This window comes from Mobula hypostoma, chromosome 24 (genome assembly GCF_963921235.1).
Source record: "Mobula hypostoma chromosome 24, sMobHyp1.1, whole genome shotgun sequence".
Taxonomy (NCBI): domain Eukaryota; kingdom Metazoa; phylum Chordata; class Chondrichthyes; order Myliobatiformes; family Myliobatidae; genus Mobula; species Mobula hypostoma.
This window is the reverse complement of record NC_086120.1, coordinates 36430839-36453688: the sequence shown is the minus strand read 5'-3', so window position 1 is coordinate 36453688 and position 22850 is coordinate 36430839. Positions and strand designations below refer to the sequence as shown.

Here is a 22850-nt window from a genome sequence, read left to right as displayed (position 1 = left end):
TGGGACCCATGACTGTGTCATCACCCACAGCTCCAATCTGCTAATTACATTTGCTGACGACGCTACACTGATTGGTCTAATCTCAAATAATAATGAGGCACCCTACAGAGAAGAAGTCAAGAAAACAACCTCTCTCTCAATCTTGCAAAAACAAAGGAACTGGTTGTGGACTACAGGAGGAATGGAGACAAGCTAACCCCTATAAGACATCAATGGATGTGGGGTTGAGAGGGCGAACAGCTTTAAGTTCCTCAGCATAACATCACCAAGGAACTCACGTGATCTGTACATACCGGCTGTGTGGTGAAAAAGGCACAACAGCACCTCTTTCATCTCAGACAGCTGAAGTTTGGTATGGCCCCCCAAATTCTAAGAACTTTCTACAGAGGCATGATTGAGACTGGCTGCATCACTGCCTGGTATGGGAACCGTACTTCCCTCAATCGCAGGACTCTGCAGAGAGTGGTGCAGACAGCCCTGCGCATCTGTAAATGTGAACTTCCCACTATTCAGGATATTTACAAAGACAGGTGTGTAAAAAGGGCCCAAAGGATCATTGGAGGCCCAAGTGACCCCAACCACAAACTGTCCCAGCTGCTACCATCCAGGAAAGGGTACCGCAGCATAAAAGCCAGGAGTAACAGGCTCCGGGATAGCTTCTTCCACCAGGACATCAGACTGCTTAATTCATGCTGATGCAACTGCATTTCAATGTCATATTGGCTGTCCTGATGTACATAATATTTATTATAAATAACTATAATTGCACATTTAGATGGAGACATGATGTAAAGATTTTTACTCCTCACGTATATGAAGTATGTAAGTAATAAAGTCAATTCAGTTCAAGACAGAACCAGATTAGGAGGAGTCAGCATGGTTTTTGGTGTGGGAAGTCATGCATGCAAAACTTTTTCGAAATTTTTGAAGAAGAAACCAAAAATGAGCAGCGTGCAGGGCTGTGGATGTTGTCTGTTTTGAATTTTAACAAGGCCTGCAACAAAATGCAGCATGGTAGCCTGGTCTGCATCATTTCCGAAGATTTGGATAGTTGCATGGGGAGGGATGATGGACAAACGTTGGAAACTTGGACTAAGTGGGTGAACACTATGGTTGGTATGGACTCGATGGGCCAAAGGGCCTGCATCTGTGCTGTATTGCTCTACGACTATGAATCTCTCAGACTTTCACAGTTCGGATATGAACTATAATATTTAACGTCCATTACATCTCCCACTCTCCCACATGTATAAGAAGGCCACTTACCCCAATGATGGCATTCAGCTCCGCCATGGTGACCTGCTTAGCTCGCTCAATTGCCTGGACCACCTGTTGCTGGTGCTGTCGTTAAACCAAAGAGAAAGTTCAGGAAACTTCAAGATAAAGCACAAACCCAAAATGAATAGATATCAAGACGTACTGCTCTTCCTCACTAAAAAATAACACTATATCAGTCCTTTTTTAAAAAAAAAAATTAGGGTTACAGCTTCACAAAGTCCAACATCCCTGTCATGAAAGGCAGAAATGGGTAAGGCCGGCCAACGGTGTTGTAGTGAAGCTGTGAAGGCCAGTCCTCTGTACAGCGGATGGAATGGATTGCAGAAGCATTGATGAACTCCAACCAGACCATCAACGTCAGAGGACGCTGGAGACGGGAGGTCATCGACGGCCTATGCTCTTCGGAGCTAAGGGCCCAGGTAAATAAGTAAGTAACAGGCCCTTCTAGCCCAATGAGCCCCCACTGCCTAATTACATGTATGTAACCAATTAACCCACTAACCCGTACATCTTTGGAATATGGGAGGAAACCAGAGTATCTAGAGGAAACCAACACTTTCACCGAGAGAATATATGAAGTCCTTACAGACAGCATCGGAACGATACCTGAGCTGCCGGCACTGTAATATCATTATGCAAAATGCTGTGACCATGCTGGCAAGAGAAACGATGTATGACATTATCAGACTGGCCTTTTCTATTGCTGAGAACAGCAAGTTCCACAGGTCTGCATGTTTGATGCTTTAACCCCATCGCGTGCATTTGCAAAGCTGTGAGGCGTCACTGTGCTCTCATTAAGGTTATTTCATGACTTTACCGAACAGGCGCTTAATTCCAACAACAAGAAATGTGGGTTATTGTAACTTGATGTGGAAAATACTATCGCATATTGTCTTGGAAATATGTATCCAAGTGATATAGCTGTGAGGCAACTTGATAGCAGTGTATAAGATTATAAGAGCCAAAGATAGATAGGGAGGGCAGCATGGCTTTATCCTAGGGCAGCACGGCTAACATCAGAGGACTTTGAACAGGAGTGGAGGAAGGTTCAGGGGATATGTTAGAGTTAGATCCCCTGAGAGTGGTAAGTGTCCGGAATGCTCCGCCAGGTGTTGGAGGTACAGTACTGCGCAAAAGTCTGAGCCACATATACATAGCTAGGGTGCCTAAGACTTTTGCACAGTACCGTAGTAATTTTATGTATTCCTCTGTACTACTGCCACAAAAAAATAAATTTTATGACATATGTAAGTGATGATAAATCTGATTGGGGGCCTCTATCGTGAACTGAGTGGGAAGGGCGCAGGGAGAGGGGAGTTATGGTTGGGGAAAAGGGGAAGGGAGAGAGAAGAGAGTAGGAAGCATCAGAGAGACGTTTTGTAATGATCAATAAACCAACTGTTTGGATTCAAATGACCTTGCCCAGTGTCTTAGGGCTGGGCGTGTCTGCACCCACACCAATCCCCATCCCTGGCACTGCTTCTCTTAACACTTGTCCCACATCCCTCCCACGCGGTTCCACCATTGTCATTCCCAACATCCTTTGGACCTGTTGTCAAACACACTACTGTGCAACTCTAAGACACCTAAGCTATATATACACATACTCAAGACTTTTGCATGGTACTGTAGATTTAAGGAATATTTAAAAGACTCATAGATAGCCCCATGGAAGAAAGAGGGCTACGGGCTACGTAGGAGAGAAGGTTTAAATCCATCATGGATTATGTTTATCTTAGTCAGCACATTGCAGGCCAAACAGCCTGTACTGTGCTGTACTGTTCTATGTAGCAACACAAATTCACGAGGTCCTAACATTATGATACTTAGGGAGTAATTGAATTGGAAAGCAAAAAATATGCTAAAACTTCATCACACTAAAGCACACTAAATAAGTACAATTAAACTCACCATTTTATATCATAAAATATGGACACTGCAGATTGCATACACTGTATTAGTTATGGGAGTGGAACTCGATGTGGTCTTCTGCTGCTGAAGCCTATCAACTTCAAGGTTCGATCTGTTGTGAATTCAGAGATGCTGTTCTGCACACCACTGTTGTAACACATGGTTATTTGTGTTACTGTCGCCTTCCTGCAAGCTTGAACCGGTCTGGCCATTCTCCTCTGACCTCTCTCATCAGCAAGGCGTTTTTGCCCACAGAACTACCGCTCACTAAAAGTCCTGACGAAGGGTCTCGGCCTGAAACGTCGACTGCACCTCTTCCTACAGATGCTGCCTGGCCTGCTGCGTTCACCAGCAACTTTGATGTGTGTTGCTCACTAAATGTGTTTTTTTTGCTTTTTGCTCCAGCCTCTGTAAACTCTAAAGCCTATTGCGCATGAAAATACCAGATCACCAGTTTCTGAGATACTCAAACCACTCCATCTAACACCAGCAATCATTCCACAGTCAAAGTCACTTAGATCACATTTCTGCTCCATTCTGATGTTTTGTCTGAATAACTGAATGACTGAACCTCTGGACCATGGCTGCGTATTTTTACAGTGTTATGCAAAAGTCTTAGGCGTTTTATATATATATATATATATATGCAGATATATATATATATTTGGATTGATGAGCAGGTGCTTGGGTATACCCAATTAGTGGCCACCGGTGTATTTTATAGGAAGATACAATGATAGCAAGATTATCACCAAGACATCTAACAGTAAATTTATAAGAAACTGTCTTTACCCAGCGAACAGAGTTTGTTGCTATTAGGAGTAGCTGAGAAAAACAATATCAAGGAGCTGCATTAAATGGGAGGCTAGATAAGCATATTAGGGCAGGTGCTTGGTCACAGAGATACATTGCAAAGAGCCTATTAAAAGAGCAAAGAGCAAGAGCAGAGAGGCTTAGGAAGGAAATTCCAGTACTTACAGACTTGGCAGCTGAAAGCATGGTCAACAATAGTACAGCAATTAAAACAGAGAGACCTGAGTACCCAGTACTAGAGTACTGAAGGGCGGAGATCATATGGGGAATTGAAAACTTGGATAAAAATTTTAAAATTGTCATTCAGAATCATGCTGTAGGTCAGAGCCTGTATAGCAGTGATGGCTGAATGAGAATTGGTGCAAATTAACACAAAGACGGCAGCACTTTAGTTGGCCTAAGTTCCTTTAACACCAGGTAAGATGAGAGAAAGTCCAGAAGTATCAGAGGCTTGGTTGAATGCTTCCTCAGCAGACAGGTTAAGGTGAAGTCTGGGTCTGGTAATGCGAAGCATGTGTCTCAGCAATCACACAGACATGTGACACACGTAAAAGTTGCTGGTGAACGTAGCAGGCCAGGTAGCATCTCTAGGAAGAGGTACAATCGATGTTTCGGGCCAAGACCCTTCGTCAGGACTAACTGAAAGAAGAGCTAGTGAGAGATTTGAAAGTGGGAGGGGGAGGGGGAGATCCAAAATGATAGGAGAAGACAGGAGGGGGAGGGATGGAGCCAAGAGCTGGACATGTGGACACACAGACATGTGGACAGTTCATCCTGCACCGTGACGTCATCATTGTGAACAGTCTGGTTCTGTTTCGGATATTTGCCAAAGAATTGGATGGACTGGGTGGGGTTTACTGCAGGGACCAAAACTGATGACTAATTTTACTGCTGAGTCATGCGGTCTGTATTTGGTATAACCGTCACCTCTTGAATCAGAAAATAATGATTTTTTTTGGGACATGGGAACAATCATTGCTGGCAAAGGTTAGGATCAAGGTATACTGATGCAAATTAGCAAAAAGATTGTGCGTGCAAAGTTTTTCAGTGTGATCTAGTCAATAAATTCACAGTTATTTGCACAAATTAAATTTTCTATTTCCAACGTTAAAACAACAGATCCTAAGAAATATTATATTCTCTGTCACCGCTTGCAAACACACCCTCTCTCTTGCTCATATTCTCTTTCAAGCCCATGCATATTCTCTCTCTCTCTCATTCATACATTTGGGAAAGAGATGTCTTGTCAATATTCCCTCAGAAGGCTGTGGAGGCCAAGTCATTGGGTATATTTAAAGTGGAGGTTGATAGATTCTTGATTAGTAAGGGTGTCAAAGGTTAATGGAAGAAGGCAGGAGATTGGGGGTTGAGAGGGTAACAACTTTGCCATGACTGAATGACAGAGCAGACTCAATGGGCTGAATGGCCTATTCCTGCTCTTACGTTTTATAGTTTTAATAAATTTCTTATTGCTTCTCTAAGCTGCCTCCCTTTGCCTCCACTGTTTCTTTCCCCCTCCCCGCCATCCCAACCTACCCACTACCCTCTTGGCAAGAGCCTGGGGGGCCGAAGCACTAACAGAGAAACCTCCAAACCTCCAAAGTGCAACGCCCAAAGCGGTCTTGGCAAGTCCTTGCCAAGACTGGTGGCAGTTTCATTGATACCACGCCCATAGAGTTGTGCAGCTGGAAGGTTAGTCTGTGTAGAGACTCGGGGTGTGGCTTACTGTGCACCAAGTTACTGACACAAAGCTGCTGTGTAAGCAACCTTGACTTAGTTAAAATATAATCAGTACCATTAGCCCACTGATACTGATACCATTGTAGTGGATAATAATACTTTGATAAATCTTGAATTTCCCAAGTTGGAATTGAATGTAATGCTGTCAATCTGTCAACTGTAATCTTACTTATAGCCTGCTTCCAGCATCTGGCAATGTAAGCAGCTTTGCTTTTTATCCTCGAAAATATGAGCTTCTGATTAAAACACAAGGAAAGTGTCGTCATTAAGGTGGCACCAAGTCTATTCCTTTCACTTTAAAGGGTTTAAATACAAGGAGAGGTCAAAAGAAACCATGAAAAATGATTGGGAACTTTGTAGAAAACTATTTGGTTCGCAGTGTAATGATGGGAATGGAACAAAGTTTTACATGGAGATGACAGAGGCCAGATGAGCTGAACAATATTCGCACATTGATAAAATTTCTATCCCAGTGATGGTACACTGTACAGGATTCTATCCTGCTTGTTTTTACCGCACACTTATCATCCACTAAGAAACAAATAAATTTGTCAAAGTAAATTTTACCTGTTTAAAATTCCTCCTTGTCAGCTTCCCCTTACCCCGGCACCTCAGCTGTACTATGCAAGTACTAAGTGATGAAGGGTTTCATTTCTAGCCCTTCTTGGTTTACAGCAGACAATGGGAGACATGCACATCCCCCTTTTATCTGACTTGCCAATGAATCCTGGCTGCATTATTTCTTGCTGTTGTATTCCATGTTGCTGTTAATCTTTAATGCATTTGGCAAACAGCCTGTAGAAAGCTGGTGAAGAGATGAAGCTCAAATTTAATGACAGGGATCTGGCGTTAAATCTTTTGGCTGCAAAACTGTTCCCACTACAATATCAGCAGAAATAGAAGTCCTTGGCATGGAAAATCAAATGGGAGTAGAAAGGAGATAAAGTTGGCTGTTTTGTTAACAGACTGATTAATTGGCATTTACAAACACAAACACATTTAGATTTACAGAATCCACAACATGTTTTCCCCATTTATCCATAACTGGGGCTCAGTTTTATCCTCACAACTTGCGGGTGCTAAGGCCCAGTGAAATCTAAACTTAATTAGCTGCACCTCAAAGTAAAGTCAACACTGAGGAAAAAGCATTTGAGGTCATGGCCATTATTTCTATCGAATATCTGAAGCAGAATTTGCTATTAGTTACATTGGAAAACAAAGACTTTACTTCCTGAATACTCCTATGTGCATCTTGTGGATTTTGGGCTGCTGATCATGAAAATCACCATGAAATTTCCCTATCATACACCATATTGTTGAAATCACCTCTGTTTGTTATTTCAATTCATTATTCAAGTCAGAATAACTGATCCCAAGATTAAAGAAGGCAACACACATCAAAGTTGCTGGTGAACACAGCAGGCCAGGCAGTATCTCTAGGAAGAGGTACAGTCGATGTTTTGGGCCGAGACCCTTTGTCAGGACTAACTGAAGGAAGAGCTAGTATGAGATTTGAAAGTGGGAGGGGGAGGGGAGATCCGAAATGATAGAAGACAGGAGGGGGAGGGATGGAGTCAAGGGACAGGTGATTGGCAAAAGGGATATGAGAGGATCATGGGACAGGAGGCCTAGGGAGAAAGAAAAGGGGAGGGGGGGGAAACCCAGAGGATGGGCAAGGGGTATAGTCAGAGGGACAGAGGGAGAAAAAGGGGAGAGAGAAAAAATGTGTGTATATAAATAAATAACGGATGGGGTACGAGGGGGAGGTGGGGCATTAGCGGAAGTTTGAGAAGTCAATGTTCATGCCATCAGGTTGGAGGCTACCCAGATGGAATATAAGGTGTTGTTCCTCCAACCTGAGGTGGCTTCATCTTTACAGCAGAGGAGGCTGTGGATAAACATATCAGAATGGGAATGGGACGTGGAATTAAAATGTGTGGCCACTGGGAGATCCTGCTTTCTCTGGCGGACAGAAGGCGTTTCGGTTGGTCACAAATCAAACAGGTCATCAATGACAGGCAATTCTAGTGGGACTGGAGAAAATTGCACGGTAGGCTTCAAGGATGTCAAAAATTTTCTTGGCAAATACAGTGCACCAAACTTCCTGCAAGCTGGTAGACAACATGCTTCAAGCGTACAAAACTATGATGTGCTACATGCCACTAAAGATTTATTTTCTGCATTCCAATTTAGACTTCCTCCCTGCAAATCTTGGAGCTGTCAGTGACGAGCATGGTGAGAGGTTTCACCGGGACATTGCAGTCATGGAGAAACTGTATCAGGGCAACTTGAATCCATCAGTACTGGCTGATTATTGTCAGACACTTAAGCAAGAAGCATCAGATGCTGAGTACAAATGAAAATAATCAGCAAAACATTTTTAGCTTAGTTGAACTATTGCAAAGCGTCAGCATCGTTATGCAATTAAACACATCATATTCAATGAAAGCTAATTTCTTGTATCACATAGGAACTTGGAGGAACAATCAGTCTGAAATTATGTTTATGTTCAGCTTCAAGCAGTCTACCATAAACAAAAAAATATTTGTGAGGAAGCATTAGAATCTCAAGGTTTCTCATGTAACCATTGTTAAATGACTTATCTTCTAACATCGACAACAACAAGTTGTGTTTATGGAACACCTTTAACACAGTAAAGCTTCTCACACCATCTCACAACAATGTAGTCAAACAGAAATCAACAATGAACCAAATGAGGTGATTGTAGTGCTGGTAACAAATCTTTTTTAGTTCGTTGGCGTGTTTCATGTAGCATTTCATAGAGAGGTTTAAGGTGGAAAATCCTGAGCTCAGGACTGACATACGAGCACCAGTAATGAAAGCCAGAGACCATCAGTACCCCTGACAGCATACTGGATTTAGCTATCCCCTCCCAAACTTTCAATGAAATCCTGACTTGACCCAAGAGTGCCAGACCATTTATCCCAGGCTCCTGAAACTTCTGAGCAACCCTGACTGATCACCACAGTTTGGATGTGCTCACCCAATGTCAACACTGAGCATGACCCAAGTTAGAGCTGGTCGCAGGAATGGTTCCTAGTTATTCAAATCATTTACCCACCTCATCTGCAATCCCTTTCTAACTGGCCCAAATCTAATTCTTGACTCACCCACAAAACACATAACCTTAACACCAAACCTTAGAACCTAACAATGTCTGTGTTGCTCTTTGTACCCGAGAAAGAGGTGACATAGTATTGGAAGATGTAGAGTCCTTGTGGGTAGAGTTAAGAAACTGCAAGGGTAAAAATACCCTGATGGGAATTTGTGCAGGCCTCCAATCAGCAGCAAGGATGAGGGATTTAAAGTATAACAGGAGATAGAAAGGCATGTTAAAAGCCCAACATTATGATAGTCATGGGGGATTGAGCTTCAATATGCAGGTAAATTGGGAAAACCTGGTTGGAGTTGGATCCCAAGAGAGGGAATTTGTAGAAAGCCTACAAGATGGCTTCTTATAGCAACTTGTGGCTGAGCCCACTAGGGGAAAGGTAATTATGAATTGGATGTTGTGTAATGAACCAAATTTGATTAGGAAGCTTAAGGTACAGGAACGCTTCGGAGACAGTGATAATAATATGTGAGCATTCACCCTGTAGTTTGAAAAGATGTTAAAATTAGATCTCTCAGTGTTACAGAGGAGTAAAGGGAATTACAGAGGCATGAGAGAGGAGCTGGCGAAAGTTGGTTGGAAGGGGCCCCAAGCAGGATGACAGCAGAACAATGGCTGGAGTTTCTGGGGACAATTCAGAAGGTTCAGGATAGGTACATCCCAAAGATGAAGCAGCTAACAAAGGAAGTCAAAGACAGCATAAAAGCAAAGGAGACAGCACACAATATAGGGAAGTTACAGGATTAGGAAGCTTGTAAAAACCAACAGAAAGCAACAAAAAAAGCTATAAGGAGAGAAAAGATGAAAGCTAACCAATTATGTAAAAGAGGATACAAAAAATTTTTTCAAAGAAATAAAGAGTGAAAGAGAGGTGAGATTTTAAGTCAAGATTGCATATTTTCATGAAGTAGTTAATACCTAATGGGCAAGTGACCTTAATGATGGAAGTGCACAGTAGTGTAGTAGTTAGTGCATCGCTATTACAGCTCGGGGCATTGGATTATGGGGTGCACTGTAGTGTGGTGGTCAGCACAATGCTTTATAGTATCAGGGATTCGGGTTCAATTCCCACGACTGGCAGTAAAAAGTTTGTACGTTTTCCCTGTGACTGCATGGGTCTCCTTTGGGAGCTCTGGTTTCCAGAGGTGTACTGGTTGGTAGGTTCGTCATTGTAAATTGTGATTAGGCTAGGGTTAAATTGGAAGTTGCTGGGCGATGCAGTTCGAATGTCTGGATGGGCCTATTCTGCGCCACACCCTAAAGAAATAGATAAACAAACAAACCAAATTGCAGAGTTCAATTCCAGTGTCATAAGAAGTTTGTGTAATATTCTCCCCATGGCTCCGGGTGCTCTGGTTTCCTCCCAAGGGTCATATAGCATATCAGTTAGATGCCTAATTGGTTATTGTAAACCATCCTGTAATCAGGCTAAGGTTAAATAGGTGGATTGCTGGGTGACATGGCTAGTTGGGCCAGAAGGGCCTTTTCCGTGCTGTATCTCTAAATGAATTAATTAAATGGAAAAAACTCTGGACTGCTCGAGCTAGCAGTCTGGGTGAAAACAGTGGGCCAAATGGCCTCACACATCCGATTCCAGGTTTATATCTCATCCCTCAGCCCCTCCCGATCTTCATTAGCTGCCAGCTAAGGAGCCGTGGAAGAAAGCACAAGAAAAATGTTTAAATGTTTAACAGTTCCATGTTTCCTTCAGGATGTTGGCTCATGAATTCAACCCAAGTGCAAACAAGGAACTACAGGAGACAAGTCGGGGGCAAAGCTGGAAAACTTGACAAATAAATCCAATATTCTTAGAAAAAGGTAACATGATTTTAATAAGCAGGATTTCTAGTGCCAAGTTGATTTAATGTTTGACCATCTCAGGTTCAATGTTACAATTAATCCTGAGGAGTTCATTAATTCTGCAGTTTCAGCTCAGACGGTTCTGACTGCCCTTTGCCGAGGCTCCACTGAGGACAAGTTATTACTACCAGCATTCTACTTCATTGCTGACACACTGTGCCCCAGGGGATTTGGACATAACTGCGATAAGTCACAAGGATCGCACACATTACGGAAGAAAAACTTGTCAGCCCATCTTCTGCTGAGCCACGGAAGCAAGCAGGCCCCTAATCCGATATACTTTACCACGGCATCAGCTTAAGTTCAAAGTTCAACATACATTTATTATCAGAGTATGTATACATTATACAACCTTGAGATTTGTCTCCTAACAGGCAAGCATGAAACAAAGAAACCCAAAAAAATCCATAAAAAAAGACCATATAACACCTAACATGGAGGAAAAAAAAACAAATCATAGAAACAATAAGATGCTGCACTACATTTCCTTAGACACCACATCATCTAACTTTCTCACTGCAAGCACAGAAGGTGAATGTGCAAATATCGAGCCGCGGGGGGAATCTCAATGGGTCAGACAGCACCTGTAGAGGGAACTGGACAGCCGTATTTTTAGTTGAGACCCCTCGTCCGGACCGAAAGAGCAGAGGGGAGATAGCTGTGAAATGAGGAGAGGTGGAGAGATAGGTGGAACCAGACGAGGAGGAGACAACGGGCTGCAGATGACAGATCTGATAGGAAGAGCATGCAACGAAATAAGGGAGGTGAAGTAGGCAGATGGGAGGAGTAGAGGGAGGGGACCCAGTGGGAGGAGTGTGTGGGTGATGGGCAGATGAATTTTGAGGAGGGGAAAGAAAGGGGGAGGGCGATTTAGAATGAAAGTGAGGTGGAATGGGAAGTAGTATTATGATATGTGATCACTGGAAGATTCCACCCGTTGTGGTGGAGAGAGCGAAGATGCTCGATGAAGCGGTCCCCCAATCAACGTCCCTCAATGTAAAGGAGGCTGTACCACAAACACGAGTTACAGTATACTGAGCGCAATACAATATATAGTTTTGGTATACTAAGGAAAAGAATATTGAAGGGCCTTTGAAGAAAATTACTAAGAACTGCCAATGGGTAATAAACCCTTTGGGTAAGTCTGCAAACACTTTCGGAGAGGAATTAAGGTTGCAGCACAAGCGTGAGAGGACCTGGCTTGACAAAATGAGAGATAAAGGAGCAGAGAGGGAGCAGTATCTGTACTCTCATTTATTTAAGGTCATAGGAAGAAAAAACTCCACCAACCATCACCAGATCTGGACATGACATGAAGTAGTGACAATATCCTCAAGTGGCTCTGTAGCTTGTGCAGTCAGGCAGTGCTTGGGGGCTGAGATGCTTGTTTACTGATTAAATGAACTCTGAATTCACTACCAGAGGATATTAGAGATATCAGTTCCTGCAGCCAGGTCAAATCAACCATGAAGTTCTATTTGCTATGAGTTTCTCAGCCCTCTCTTTAATCATATCTGTCAACCAGCCTCAGCCCGCTTCTTCACTGCGATCACAATTCTTCTGCTGCAACCTTAACTCACCTCTGAAAGAGTTTGTGGATTTGCCTAAAGGGATCATTACCCATTGGCAGTTTTTAATAAATTACAGTATTCTTCTCTTCAGTATACTGAAGTTATATATTGTATCACGCACACTATACTGTATCTGTTACTCCCGGTACAGCCTCCTCTCCATCAGTGAGACACAACGTAGACTGGAGGACCACTTTGTCGAGCGTCTTTTTTCCGTCCACCACAACATGTGGGATTTTCCAGAGATCACCTATTATCATTCTACTTCCCATTCCCATTCTGACATGTCAGTCCACGGCCTTTCTACAGCCACAATAAGGCCACTCTCAGGTTGGAAGAGCAGCATTTCACATTCCGTCTAGGTATCCTCCAATCTAACGTCCTAATGAAAGTTCTCAGCCTGGAACGTCAACTGTTTACTCTTTTCCATAGACGTAGCCTGAGCTGCTGAGTTCCTCCAGCGTTGCGTGTGTGTTGCTTTGAATTTCCAGCATCTGCAAATTTTCTTTTGTTTGGAATGAACATTGATTTCTCTAATACCCAGCAATTTTCCCACTCCCCGTTCTCATTTTTCCTATCCCTATTCTAGCTCCTCTCTTTCCCCTTCCCCTTCTCCTCAACTGCTCATCACCTCGCTCTAGTGCCCCTCCTTCTTCCCATTCTCCCATCGCCTAACTTCTTTCTTATAAGATTCCTTCTTCTCCAGCTCTTTACCTTTTCGACCTATCGTCTCCCAGCTTCTCACCTCATTTCCTCTCCTCTACCCTCCTACATTCCCACTCACCTAACCACCCATCACTTGCCAACCCCTACTTCTTCTTCTCCCTTTATTATTCTAGCTTCTTTCCCCTTCCTTTTTATTACTGATGAAAGCTCTCAGGACAAAATCTTGACTGTTTATTCCCCCCCTTAGTTTCCTGTGGAATTTTGTTCCTCTGGATTTCCAGCATCTACAGAATCTCTTGTGTTTCTAAAGGCTGTGACTGGTGATGGGCTACAGTTCCTCAGGAATGAACAGATACTTGGATATTAAGTGACTCAGGTGTTGCTGAGGTAAAAGATCAGCAGTGAGCTTAATAAATGGTGCAATAGGCTCTGATGGGAGAGTGGGGAGAATAAAATGGGATTTATGTAAATGGATGGCTTGATGGTTTGTTTGGAATTATGGAACAAACTCTTTGACCCATCAAGTCCACGGCTGTGTAGTGATTAGTGCGACACTATTATAGCTTGTGACTATTATAGTTTGGAATTCAAGCCCAGCATCGCCTATAAGGAGTCTCTGTACGTTCTCATCATGGAATGCATGGGTTTTCTCTGGGTCCTCTGATTTCCTCCCACAGTCAAAAGCCATACTCAGACATCCCACCCTGCAAAAACTCATTTTAGGGAGGTAGCACCATCAATTTGCGGGAGACTTCCAGGACTTCCAGGAGAGGTGGGATGTTTGCAATAGAGTAGCTCCTTAGCAGCTAGCCAGCTAGTTTAAATAACGTTAGCTATGCTAATGAACGAATGATACCTGTTAAACTCACCTCAACATGTCTTTTACAGTCTTACCCCACCATGGGCAATAGAAAAGTCTCTGTTGCAAACAGTGCAGCGAGCAACACTGTCATTATTTTTGACCCCTATTAGGCAGGGGTACACTTTAGTGTAGTCTGGGGTGACGTCGTTTTATAGTTTTTTGGAACACTCTGCCATGGCGCACTCTCGCTTGCGCTCTCTCTCTCGTGGTGGCTCGCACGCTCTCTCTCTCTCTCGCTCGCTCTCTCACGTGCACGCGCGCTCTCTCTTGCTTTTCTCCTGCTCGCTCTCAAAAAAATTGTTTTCCGTGATATTGTATATAATTTGCGGGTATCAGGGAGCCACTATTAATATGCGGGAGACTCCCGGAAGTTCCGGGAGAGGTGGGATGTCTGCATACTGGGCAGGTGAGTCGGTCATTGTAAGTAGTTCCGTGATTAGACCGGGATTAAAATTCTGGTTGCCAGAAGTTGCTGGGCTGGAAGGGCCTATTCCAAGCTGTATCTCTAAGTAAAATCTGAATAAAATACAAAAAAGCGCAAGACCTAGGGGAAGAATTAGGCAATTCGGCCCATCGAATCTGTTCCACTATTCCATCATAGTGATTTTTTATCCGTCTCAAACCCATCCTCCTGACTTCTCCCGGTAACCTTTGATGCCCTTACTAATCAAGAACCTATTGACTTGGCTTTAAATATACCCAATGACTTGCCCATACTGCACGACTTCATGACGGTAAAAGAGGCTGAATATTCTGCTTCTCCTGATGTTTCAGTGGCAGATGGAGCACTAGAGCTAGCCCCCCACCAAACAAGCCAGTTCACTTTGCATCAAAAACTTCGGAAAAGCAATCACAATTTACTCTTTTAACTGCAGACAAAAGAAGTAGATGATGGCTGTGATCTGCTTGCCCTTTTACACTCTCCCTGAGGACCCACAACCTTCCTCTGATTTTTCCCCCCACCCTACCTCTCCCTCCAACACAAATTTGCTGATCTGTGCAGATCGCTCTGCTAGCCTTTTTCTTTCCCTTAAGTCTATTTACACATTGGTTTTAATGAGAGTATTTACACTGTTACTGCAGGAAATGGTGGTTTAGGATGTTTGGACTGTACTTGTTGAAATATGATCCCAGGATGTTTGCACTCCTTTGCTGGAACTATAAACTGTGTATCTGTGTTACAGTCCCTCAGAAAGGGATTGATTTGCTTGCCTGAATATAAAATAAAGAGTTTCTGGCTGAATAAATCATTGTTTTCAAAATACACTTGCACCCAGTCAGTTCTTCCTACTTTGAAGTTATTTTTTGCACTGGACTCCAAAAGCCTTCTCCAGCCTTTCTGAATGAACTTGTAAAGAAAACTGCACCGAATAAAGTTCATACTTGCTCAGCCTGTGTTGGTTGATTAGCCTGTGGATGTCATGTTGGGACTTGTTAGCATTGTGCCTACTTGAGAATTGCAGAGGTATGTTACTTAGGAGAGTAGAATGAAGGTGTATGCTTTTGATTTTTGCAGTCAGTTTACGTCTTAAATATGAATGTATTTATATGATGCCTTTCAAGACTTCAGGGAATCCCAAAGGGCCTTACAGTCAATGAGTGTTGTCACTGTTGTAATGTAGCTGACACTGCAGCCAAATTGTGCACAGCAAGTTCCCACACACACCAATGAGATAGCGAAGCTGGCGATTTCCCCCACTCCTCTTTGAAAAATGCCATGGGATCTTTTATGCTGTCAACAATGTAATGGTTCATCCAAAAGACTATACTTCAGGGAACAGGGCAATCCCTCAGTATTACACAGACTTAAAGTTCAAGTCTACGGAGTGGGAATCAAATTCACAACTTTCTGACACGAAGTCACATCCGACTTGGCTGATATCTAACTGAGAGATTAATTGTATTATTTTCTTGAATAGTATCAGCATTGCTGCAACAGGAGACTTTGGATGTCATTGCTGTGTGTACCAGAGGTCGGCCATAACTAACGCACGTGTAAAGACCAGAAACACATTACCAGGACCATTGCAATTCTACACCAATCACCGCTAGAAGGGGAAATCACAGTAGCACAGTGCTATTACAGGTCGGAGCATCGGAGTTTGGAGTTCAATTTCAATGTCGAATGGGAGTACATAGAAAGCATGCATTTTCCCCGGGTGCTCCGGTTTCCTCCCACAGTTCAAGGACGCACAGGGCAGGTGAATTGGTCATTATAATTTGTCCTGTGATCAGGTTAGGGTTAAATTGGGGCTTTCGGGATTCCTCGAAGGGCCTACTCCACGCTGTATCACTAAATATATAAAGTGGACAACGGACACCAGAACAAAGGCTTCACACATCCTGGGAAAGTGGCCAGCAAAGCCCAGGACCCAGTTCTAAATGATTCTCGAAATTAAATTGAGAAAACATGGTAAATATTCAGCGAGTGGGAGACGCAGATGGCGAGAGATAAAGGGCTGTTTCAGGTCAATAGCCTGTCATCACAAATTCTATAATGACTATCCTTATTTCATGTTTTTTTTATTCTGCTGAAGAGAAAGGAATTAATAAGCAAAACAAAAAAATGCTGAAGGGTCATTAACAAAAAAGACATTAACTCTATCTCCTGCAACACACAGAATACTGGAGGAACTCAGCAGGTCAACAGCCTCTATGGAGATGAATAAACAGTTGACGTTTTGGGCCGAGACCCTTCATCAGGACTGGGAAGGAAAGGGGAACTCTATCTCTTTCTTTTTCCAGACACTATGTGCTCTGCTGTGTAGATTGCAGTATCCTTTCTCATCAAACAAGCACCTTAAAAATGCCAAAGGGAACTGCATTTTAAAGTTGGATGACCAGTTCGATCAGCAGTTAGCATAATGCTTTACGGTAATACCGACTGGAAGATCGAGAGTCAATTCCCGCTGCTATCTGTAAGGAGTTTGTACGTTCTCCATGTGGCTGCCTGGGTTTCCTTGGGGTCCCCTGACTTTCTTTCAACACTCCAAAAAGATGTACGGGTCAGGGTTTGTAAGTTGTGGGCATACTATGCTGGCGCCAGATGGTGAGGTGCTCCCAGACAATTGCAGGCTGCCCCAGCATATTGCAAACAATGACGCAAGTAATGCATTTCACTGTACGTTTCAATGAACATGCAACAAACAAAATAAAAAGCTAATCTTTAATCTCTTTATTCTATCTTACCTTGGGCCACTGGTACAATTTGAAGGATTGGTAATATTCTGTCAGTGGAAAGCAGTATGGAGATTAACGTCCTTACAACTGGACATCCATACACAGGTACCAATCAGTTTGAGACAGTCTGTACAGGTAGGTACAAGTCAGTCCGAGATGGTCTGCACGGGTCAGTACTGATCAGTGTGTGTGAGACAGTCTGCATGGATTGGAACCAGTCAGTGTGAAATGGTTTGCAAGGGTCAGAACCAGTCAGTGTGAGGTGGTCTGCATGGGTTGGAAGTGGTCAGTAAGAGATAGTCTGCACAGTCAGTGTGAAACAATCTGCATAGGTAAAGTTTTAGTTGATGAGACATGTCAAGGAAATGGAATGGCCAATCTGAGAACCCACGAGAGGTGGTCAATCACAGGTCAACGCCAAGTCAAGGAGAGAGGTACAATAATACAGGTAACGTAGCAGTCAGTGAGAGACGACCTGTGGGTATGAAAGCTTGTCAATGGGAGAGGCTCCACAAGGGTAAATATCATTTAAATAGAGTGACTTTATTTACTGCAAGTACTGAGTTTCTGTCACCGATCAGTGATCAACAATTTCTATAATAGTCATCCTTGTTGAAACAATTTTTATATTGATTTGTTAATTTGTGTTTGTTTTTGGAATGTTTGTTTTCAGGATAGTTTTATGCCTCATTACATAATCAAACAAGTGTACAAAAGACAAATAACAGTGAGGGCAAAGGTCTCACCCACATTTAGAAGATAGAACAATCTACATGAACTGAACTGGAATTAAAACCTTCCATTAATCACTTCACTTATGTTTAGTAACAAGAAAAGTAAACTTACCTCCTGGGAGAGGAATGGTATAATTTGTGCACAGATTGTGCTCAGTCTCTTCACAATTTCTGCCTGCAACATATAAAAAATAATGAGAAACTGTGGTTTACTCAGTGGCCACTTTATTAGGTACACCTGTACATCTGCCCTTTAATGCAAATGTCAAATCAGCAAATCATGTGACAACAACACAATACAAAAAAAAGCATGCAGACATAGTCAAGAGGATCAGTTGTTGTTCAGACCAAGAATCAGAATGGGGAAGAAAATGTGATCTAAGTGACTGATCATTGATGCTAGATAGGGTAGTTTGAGTATCTCAGAAACTGCTGACCCTGTGGGATTTTCAAGCATAACTGTCTAGACTTTAGAGAGAATGGTGTGAAAAACAAAGAACATGCAGTAAGCACCAGTATTGTGGGTGAAAATGTCTTGTTAATGAGAAAGGTCAGAGGAAAATGGCCAGACTATTTCAAGCTGAGAGGAAAAGAACAGTGACTCAAATAACCAGCGTGCAGAAGAGCATCTCTGAACGCACAACATGTTGAACCTTGAAGCGGATGGGCTACAGCACAGATGATGGTGATCATACACTCAGGGGCCACTTTATTAGGCAGAGGAGGTACATTAAAAAGTGGCCACTGAGTGTACATTTATAACTGGATCGCCCGAGGCTTACCACCTCAGTGTTATTGACATCCATTGTCATCACAGTAACTTTGCATATGGCAACGTATGCTGTGGCCATACATACTTATAGAGTTACCTACACCCTGGTCTTTGGTCCAAAACTAGAAACTAATTCAAAGAATGATACATATAAACATCTTCTGTTGAATGCATTAAACACACAATGTTCGAGCTGAACTCTGCTTCTGAAAATCAGTTGCACTGAAGTCAATTTCAGAAGCAGAGTTCAATAGACATGATAACTCTTTCAGGCATTCAGCACAGGCCAGTAACTGGGAGGGGTCCTGCTGAATGACCATATCCACTCGGTGCACGACACTGCATCGGAGGCACTGGAGAGCATGCAGAGGAGATTATTAAAATGGCAACAGGGAGAGGGGATTCAGTTATGTTGGGAGATTGGAGGGGCTGGAATTGTTGTTCTTAGAAAAGACTTGAAATGTTTTCAATATGATGAAGGGTACGGCATTTTCATTAATACATTGAGACCTAATATATAACATACACACCACAAGACTCTCCTGTCCAACTGGATCACAATATGAACAGACATAGATACAGAGAGATTAGTATATTTGAATCACAGACACTCATAAGAACCTACTTCAATTGCACCTTCCAGCACTATGTCTGCGTGCAGCCCTGCAGGTCATGGTCCTTCAAGCACGCATCAAGACGTTTTAAGCATGATTAGACTTTCTGTTTATCACCACTTTAGGGAATGAATTCCATGCTCATAAGACTACAAAAAGCTTCACATTCATTAGACAGGGAGAGCTTGAACTTAGGGCCAGTGATTAAAATGCACAATAATTTAAGATTCAAGTCAGAAGACCTAAAGAGAAATTTCTTAACAAAATGGAACTCATTTCCTGATAGGGTGGTGGAAACAACTTAGTGGATCATATACACCAGGGGCTACCAATCTGGGATAGTTAATGGTAGGAGGTCCATGCCAAAAACAAGGTTGGGTACCTCTGATCTAAACAAAGGAGTGTGCGCCTGCAGTTAAACTTGCAACATGGGAGACCATTCAGCCCAATGACTCCATACTGGCTCCCTCAAGAACAATTCATCAGTCTCATCCCTCTTTGAATTTCCCAGTAACTGTGCAAGTTATTCTTTCTCTGACACCCATCAACCATTTTTTGATTTTCTTTTGCCAATTGCCTACACTGATTTTAAGTTAAGCCTGGTTTATACTTCTGCGTCAACGCGTCGCCGCAGACCCTATGCAAAGCCGATGTGGAATACTAGGCGAGAGTCTGCGTTGCTGCGACGCCTACCTCTCTCAAAATGTAACCGCGCGTCACGGCAACGCAGACCGTAAGAACTGTGATTGGTCTACTTGGTAGCATCGCATTTCCTCCTACGCTGCAATAGCTTCCCATTGGGCGACTGAAGGGCAGGGAAGGAACTGTAGCTGCAATACTTTCCATAAAGCTTTACAGACCTCCGAAATTATGGAGGACACATTTTGTTTTTACGAAAAAAGATGCTTGTTTCTTGTTTACCCCAAGAAAGACTACCATGACCATGAAGCCTTGCGGGGGAAGGTGAGTGCGCATGCATGACGTGCGCGAATTGCAGAGCGACGCAGACGCACCAACGCACAAGTATAAATGCTCACAATGCGGGTAAGTCAGTTGCGTAGGTAACGGTGTCCAGTTAGCGCAGAAGTATAAATCAGGCTTTACAGTGGCCATCTTACCTACCAACATTCCTTTAGATTGTGGGAGAGAAATGGAGGACCGTGGGATGGAGAGATCATGAAGTCATGGGGAGAAAACACAAACTCCACAGATTTGTTTACTCATTATGAGAATGTGTTTTCAATGAAAGTGGGAACCAAACAATATAAAGTTCCAATTCTACCTTCTTCCACGTTAGATATCTGCATTCCATAATATTGTTTTCCAAGCAGATAAATAATCACTGCCACTTTAACAGCGAATAATCTCTAATCTGAACGGCTGTTGCTACACCAACTAAAAAGCAAGCTCTTAATTGCATAAACACAACATTTATTATGAATACACACCTTATTAGCTAGATACATCTTGTAGGAGTCATGTATCAGTTCTCGATCTACCTTGTATTCTGTGTTGCGGAGTTTGTTATGTTAACTAGTCACGAGTGGGGGCACGGTAAAATTGAAGGGAATAAGTTTCGTATTCTTGGTTATTTCGTGGCAGTTTGTAGCTTGGGACCGGCGGAAGTCATATTGTTAGCTGACCACAGAGGTAGTGTTCAATAGTGCTTGGGTATGCTTAAGTTTCATTGCTTCAAGATTGCATGTTTGTTAATTTCTAATAAAGGATTGAATAAAAGATTAGACTTTTAGAGGGATCGTTGGAGCTGGGGGCGTGACATGCAAGTATAATAATGCCATAGCAGTCGCAGGTTAATGGCAAGTGTAATGTTTTGGTTTTGTTTTAGTTTTGCCCTGTAGGTTTATTAATAAAGAAATAATGAATAAATATGATTTTTTTATCCCATGACAGCCTGGTAAATCTGAATCATAGTATGTACACTGCCCACTCAACAAAAAGTGCACAATCTCCTGAGAAAAGGGAGGGAAAAAGTCCAGGATGGCTTTGGGAGTTGGGGGGGGGGTGAGGGGTGCGAAGTAAAGAAAATCTCAAATTCTTCTTCAACCCATCCAGGTAAGAAATGATATTGCATTACTGATGGACTGAACTGAAACACTAATTCCGTTTTTATTTCTCCCAACAGAGCAGTTAGTACTTCCAGTATTCCCAGATTTCTGCTCGGGTTTCCATCCTGTATGATTATATGCTTTTCTTTTATTGGCAAGGAGCAGCTGAGCCAAATAGCCTCTTTCTGTGCGGTTGCATGTTACATAGAACATAGAAATCTACGGCACATTACAGGCCTTTCAGGCCACAATGTTGTGCCGACCATGAAACTACTCTAGAAACTGTCTAGAATTACCCTACTGTATAGCCCTCTATTTTTGTAAGTTCCATGTACTTATCTAAGAGTTTCTTAAAAGACTCTATTGTATCCTCCACCAGCACCATCGCCGGCAGTGTAGTCCATGCACCCACCACTCTCTGTGTGAAAAACTTACCCCTGACATCCTCTCCGTACCTACTTCCAACCACCTTAAAATTATACAATAAAGAGTTGGTTTCCAAGATGGAATTAAGCAAGCTGGCTAATACAGAAGACTGTGGTTAACATTCCAAGCGTTAACCATGAAGAAAAATACACTTAGGAAACATTGACAATAGCAAGCAAGGGAGCCAGAACCAAGGCACTGACTGTGATGCACAACAAATTCATCCTGATATCTGTCCGTCTAGGTACCATATCCAATGAGGACTTTGTTGACCATGGTTTTCCATATAGATCTATCCTTCGTTTTTTGGATGACTTCCATTTCCTCGATGTGTAGCCACTTGGCTATGCTTTTGATGTACATAAGCCGAGGTCTTCCTCTAGGTTTACTCCTCTCAATCCTTCCAGAGAGTATGAGTTTTTCTAGTTCATCTTTCTGCATGATGCGTCCTAGGAATCTGAGTTGTCTTTCTCTTATTGTTGGTATGAGTGATCAAACTGCTTGGGCTCTTCTGAGAACTTCTTCATTTGATGTGTGTGCGGTCCATGATATTTTTAACAATCTCCTGTAGAACCATAATTCAGCAGCTTCTAGTCTCTTTTCCATTGCTGGAGAAATGGTCCAGCATTCACTTCCATAAATCAGGATAGAGTAAATGTAGCACTGCAGTATTCTGTTTTTAGTGTACGTGCTCATCTTTCTGTCTGTTAATATGGTCTTCATTTTTTGGAAAGCTTCTTTCGCCATTGCTATTCTGTATTTGATTTCTGTGTCGCACCTGCATCCTGCTATACACAGAATAAACAGAAAAGGAAGAAAGGAAGCTCACGGAATGCTGAAGGATAAATTATGTTCCGGAGACTTGTGCTCAGTTTAACCTTAGGTGGCAGCTGATGAGCATCAAAGATTTCAGTCAGAAGGCATGAGAATGAGATTGAGAGGGATAATAAATCAGCCATGATGGAAGGTGGAGCAGACTTGGGCCGAATGGCCTAATTCTGTCCCTATGTCTTATTCACTGGATTAGTATGCATGATTTTATCATTGAGGAAAAAATTGGAAAACATGTTTGGAAAACGTTAGCCATCTCTGCTAATTCAGCACAGGTAAAGCATAATGACAAAATGACAATGAGAAGTAAATAACACTTCTCAGGCAGTCATACATCAATAAGCAGCACTAGACAGTAGATGCAATGTAAATGACACTGGAACACCCCGGGAA

At 42.6% G+C, this 22850-nt stretch overlaps 1 protein-coding gene across 5 annotated transcripts in view; it reads right to left on the bottom strand.

The window, feature by feature from the left end:
• Positions 1 to 22850, bottom strand: part of LOC134337378 (transducin-like enhancer protein 4) — a 279756-nt gene that overhangs the window by 144426 nt on the left and 112480 nt on the right. For all 5 annotated transcript variants that reach the window (XM_063032339.1, XM_063032342.1, XM_063032340.1 and 2 more), the window contains exons 5-6: positions 17861 to 17923; positions 1267 to 1341 (exon numbers count right to left, since the gene is read on the bottom strand). In XM_063032339.1, the coding sequence (XP_062888409.1) occupies positions 1267 to 1341; positions 17861 to 17923 (138 nt within the window). The remainder of the gene's footprint in view (positions 1 to 1266; positions 1342 to 17860; positions 17924 to 22850) is intronic.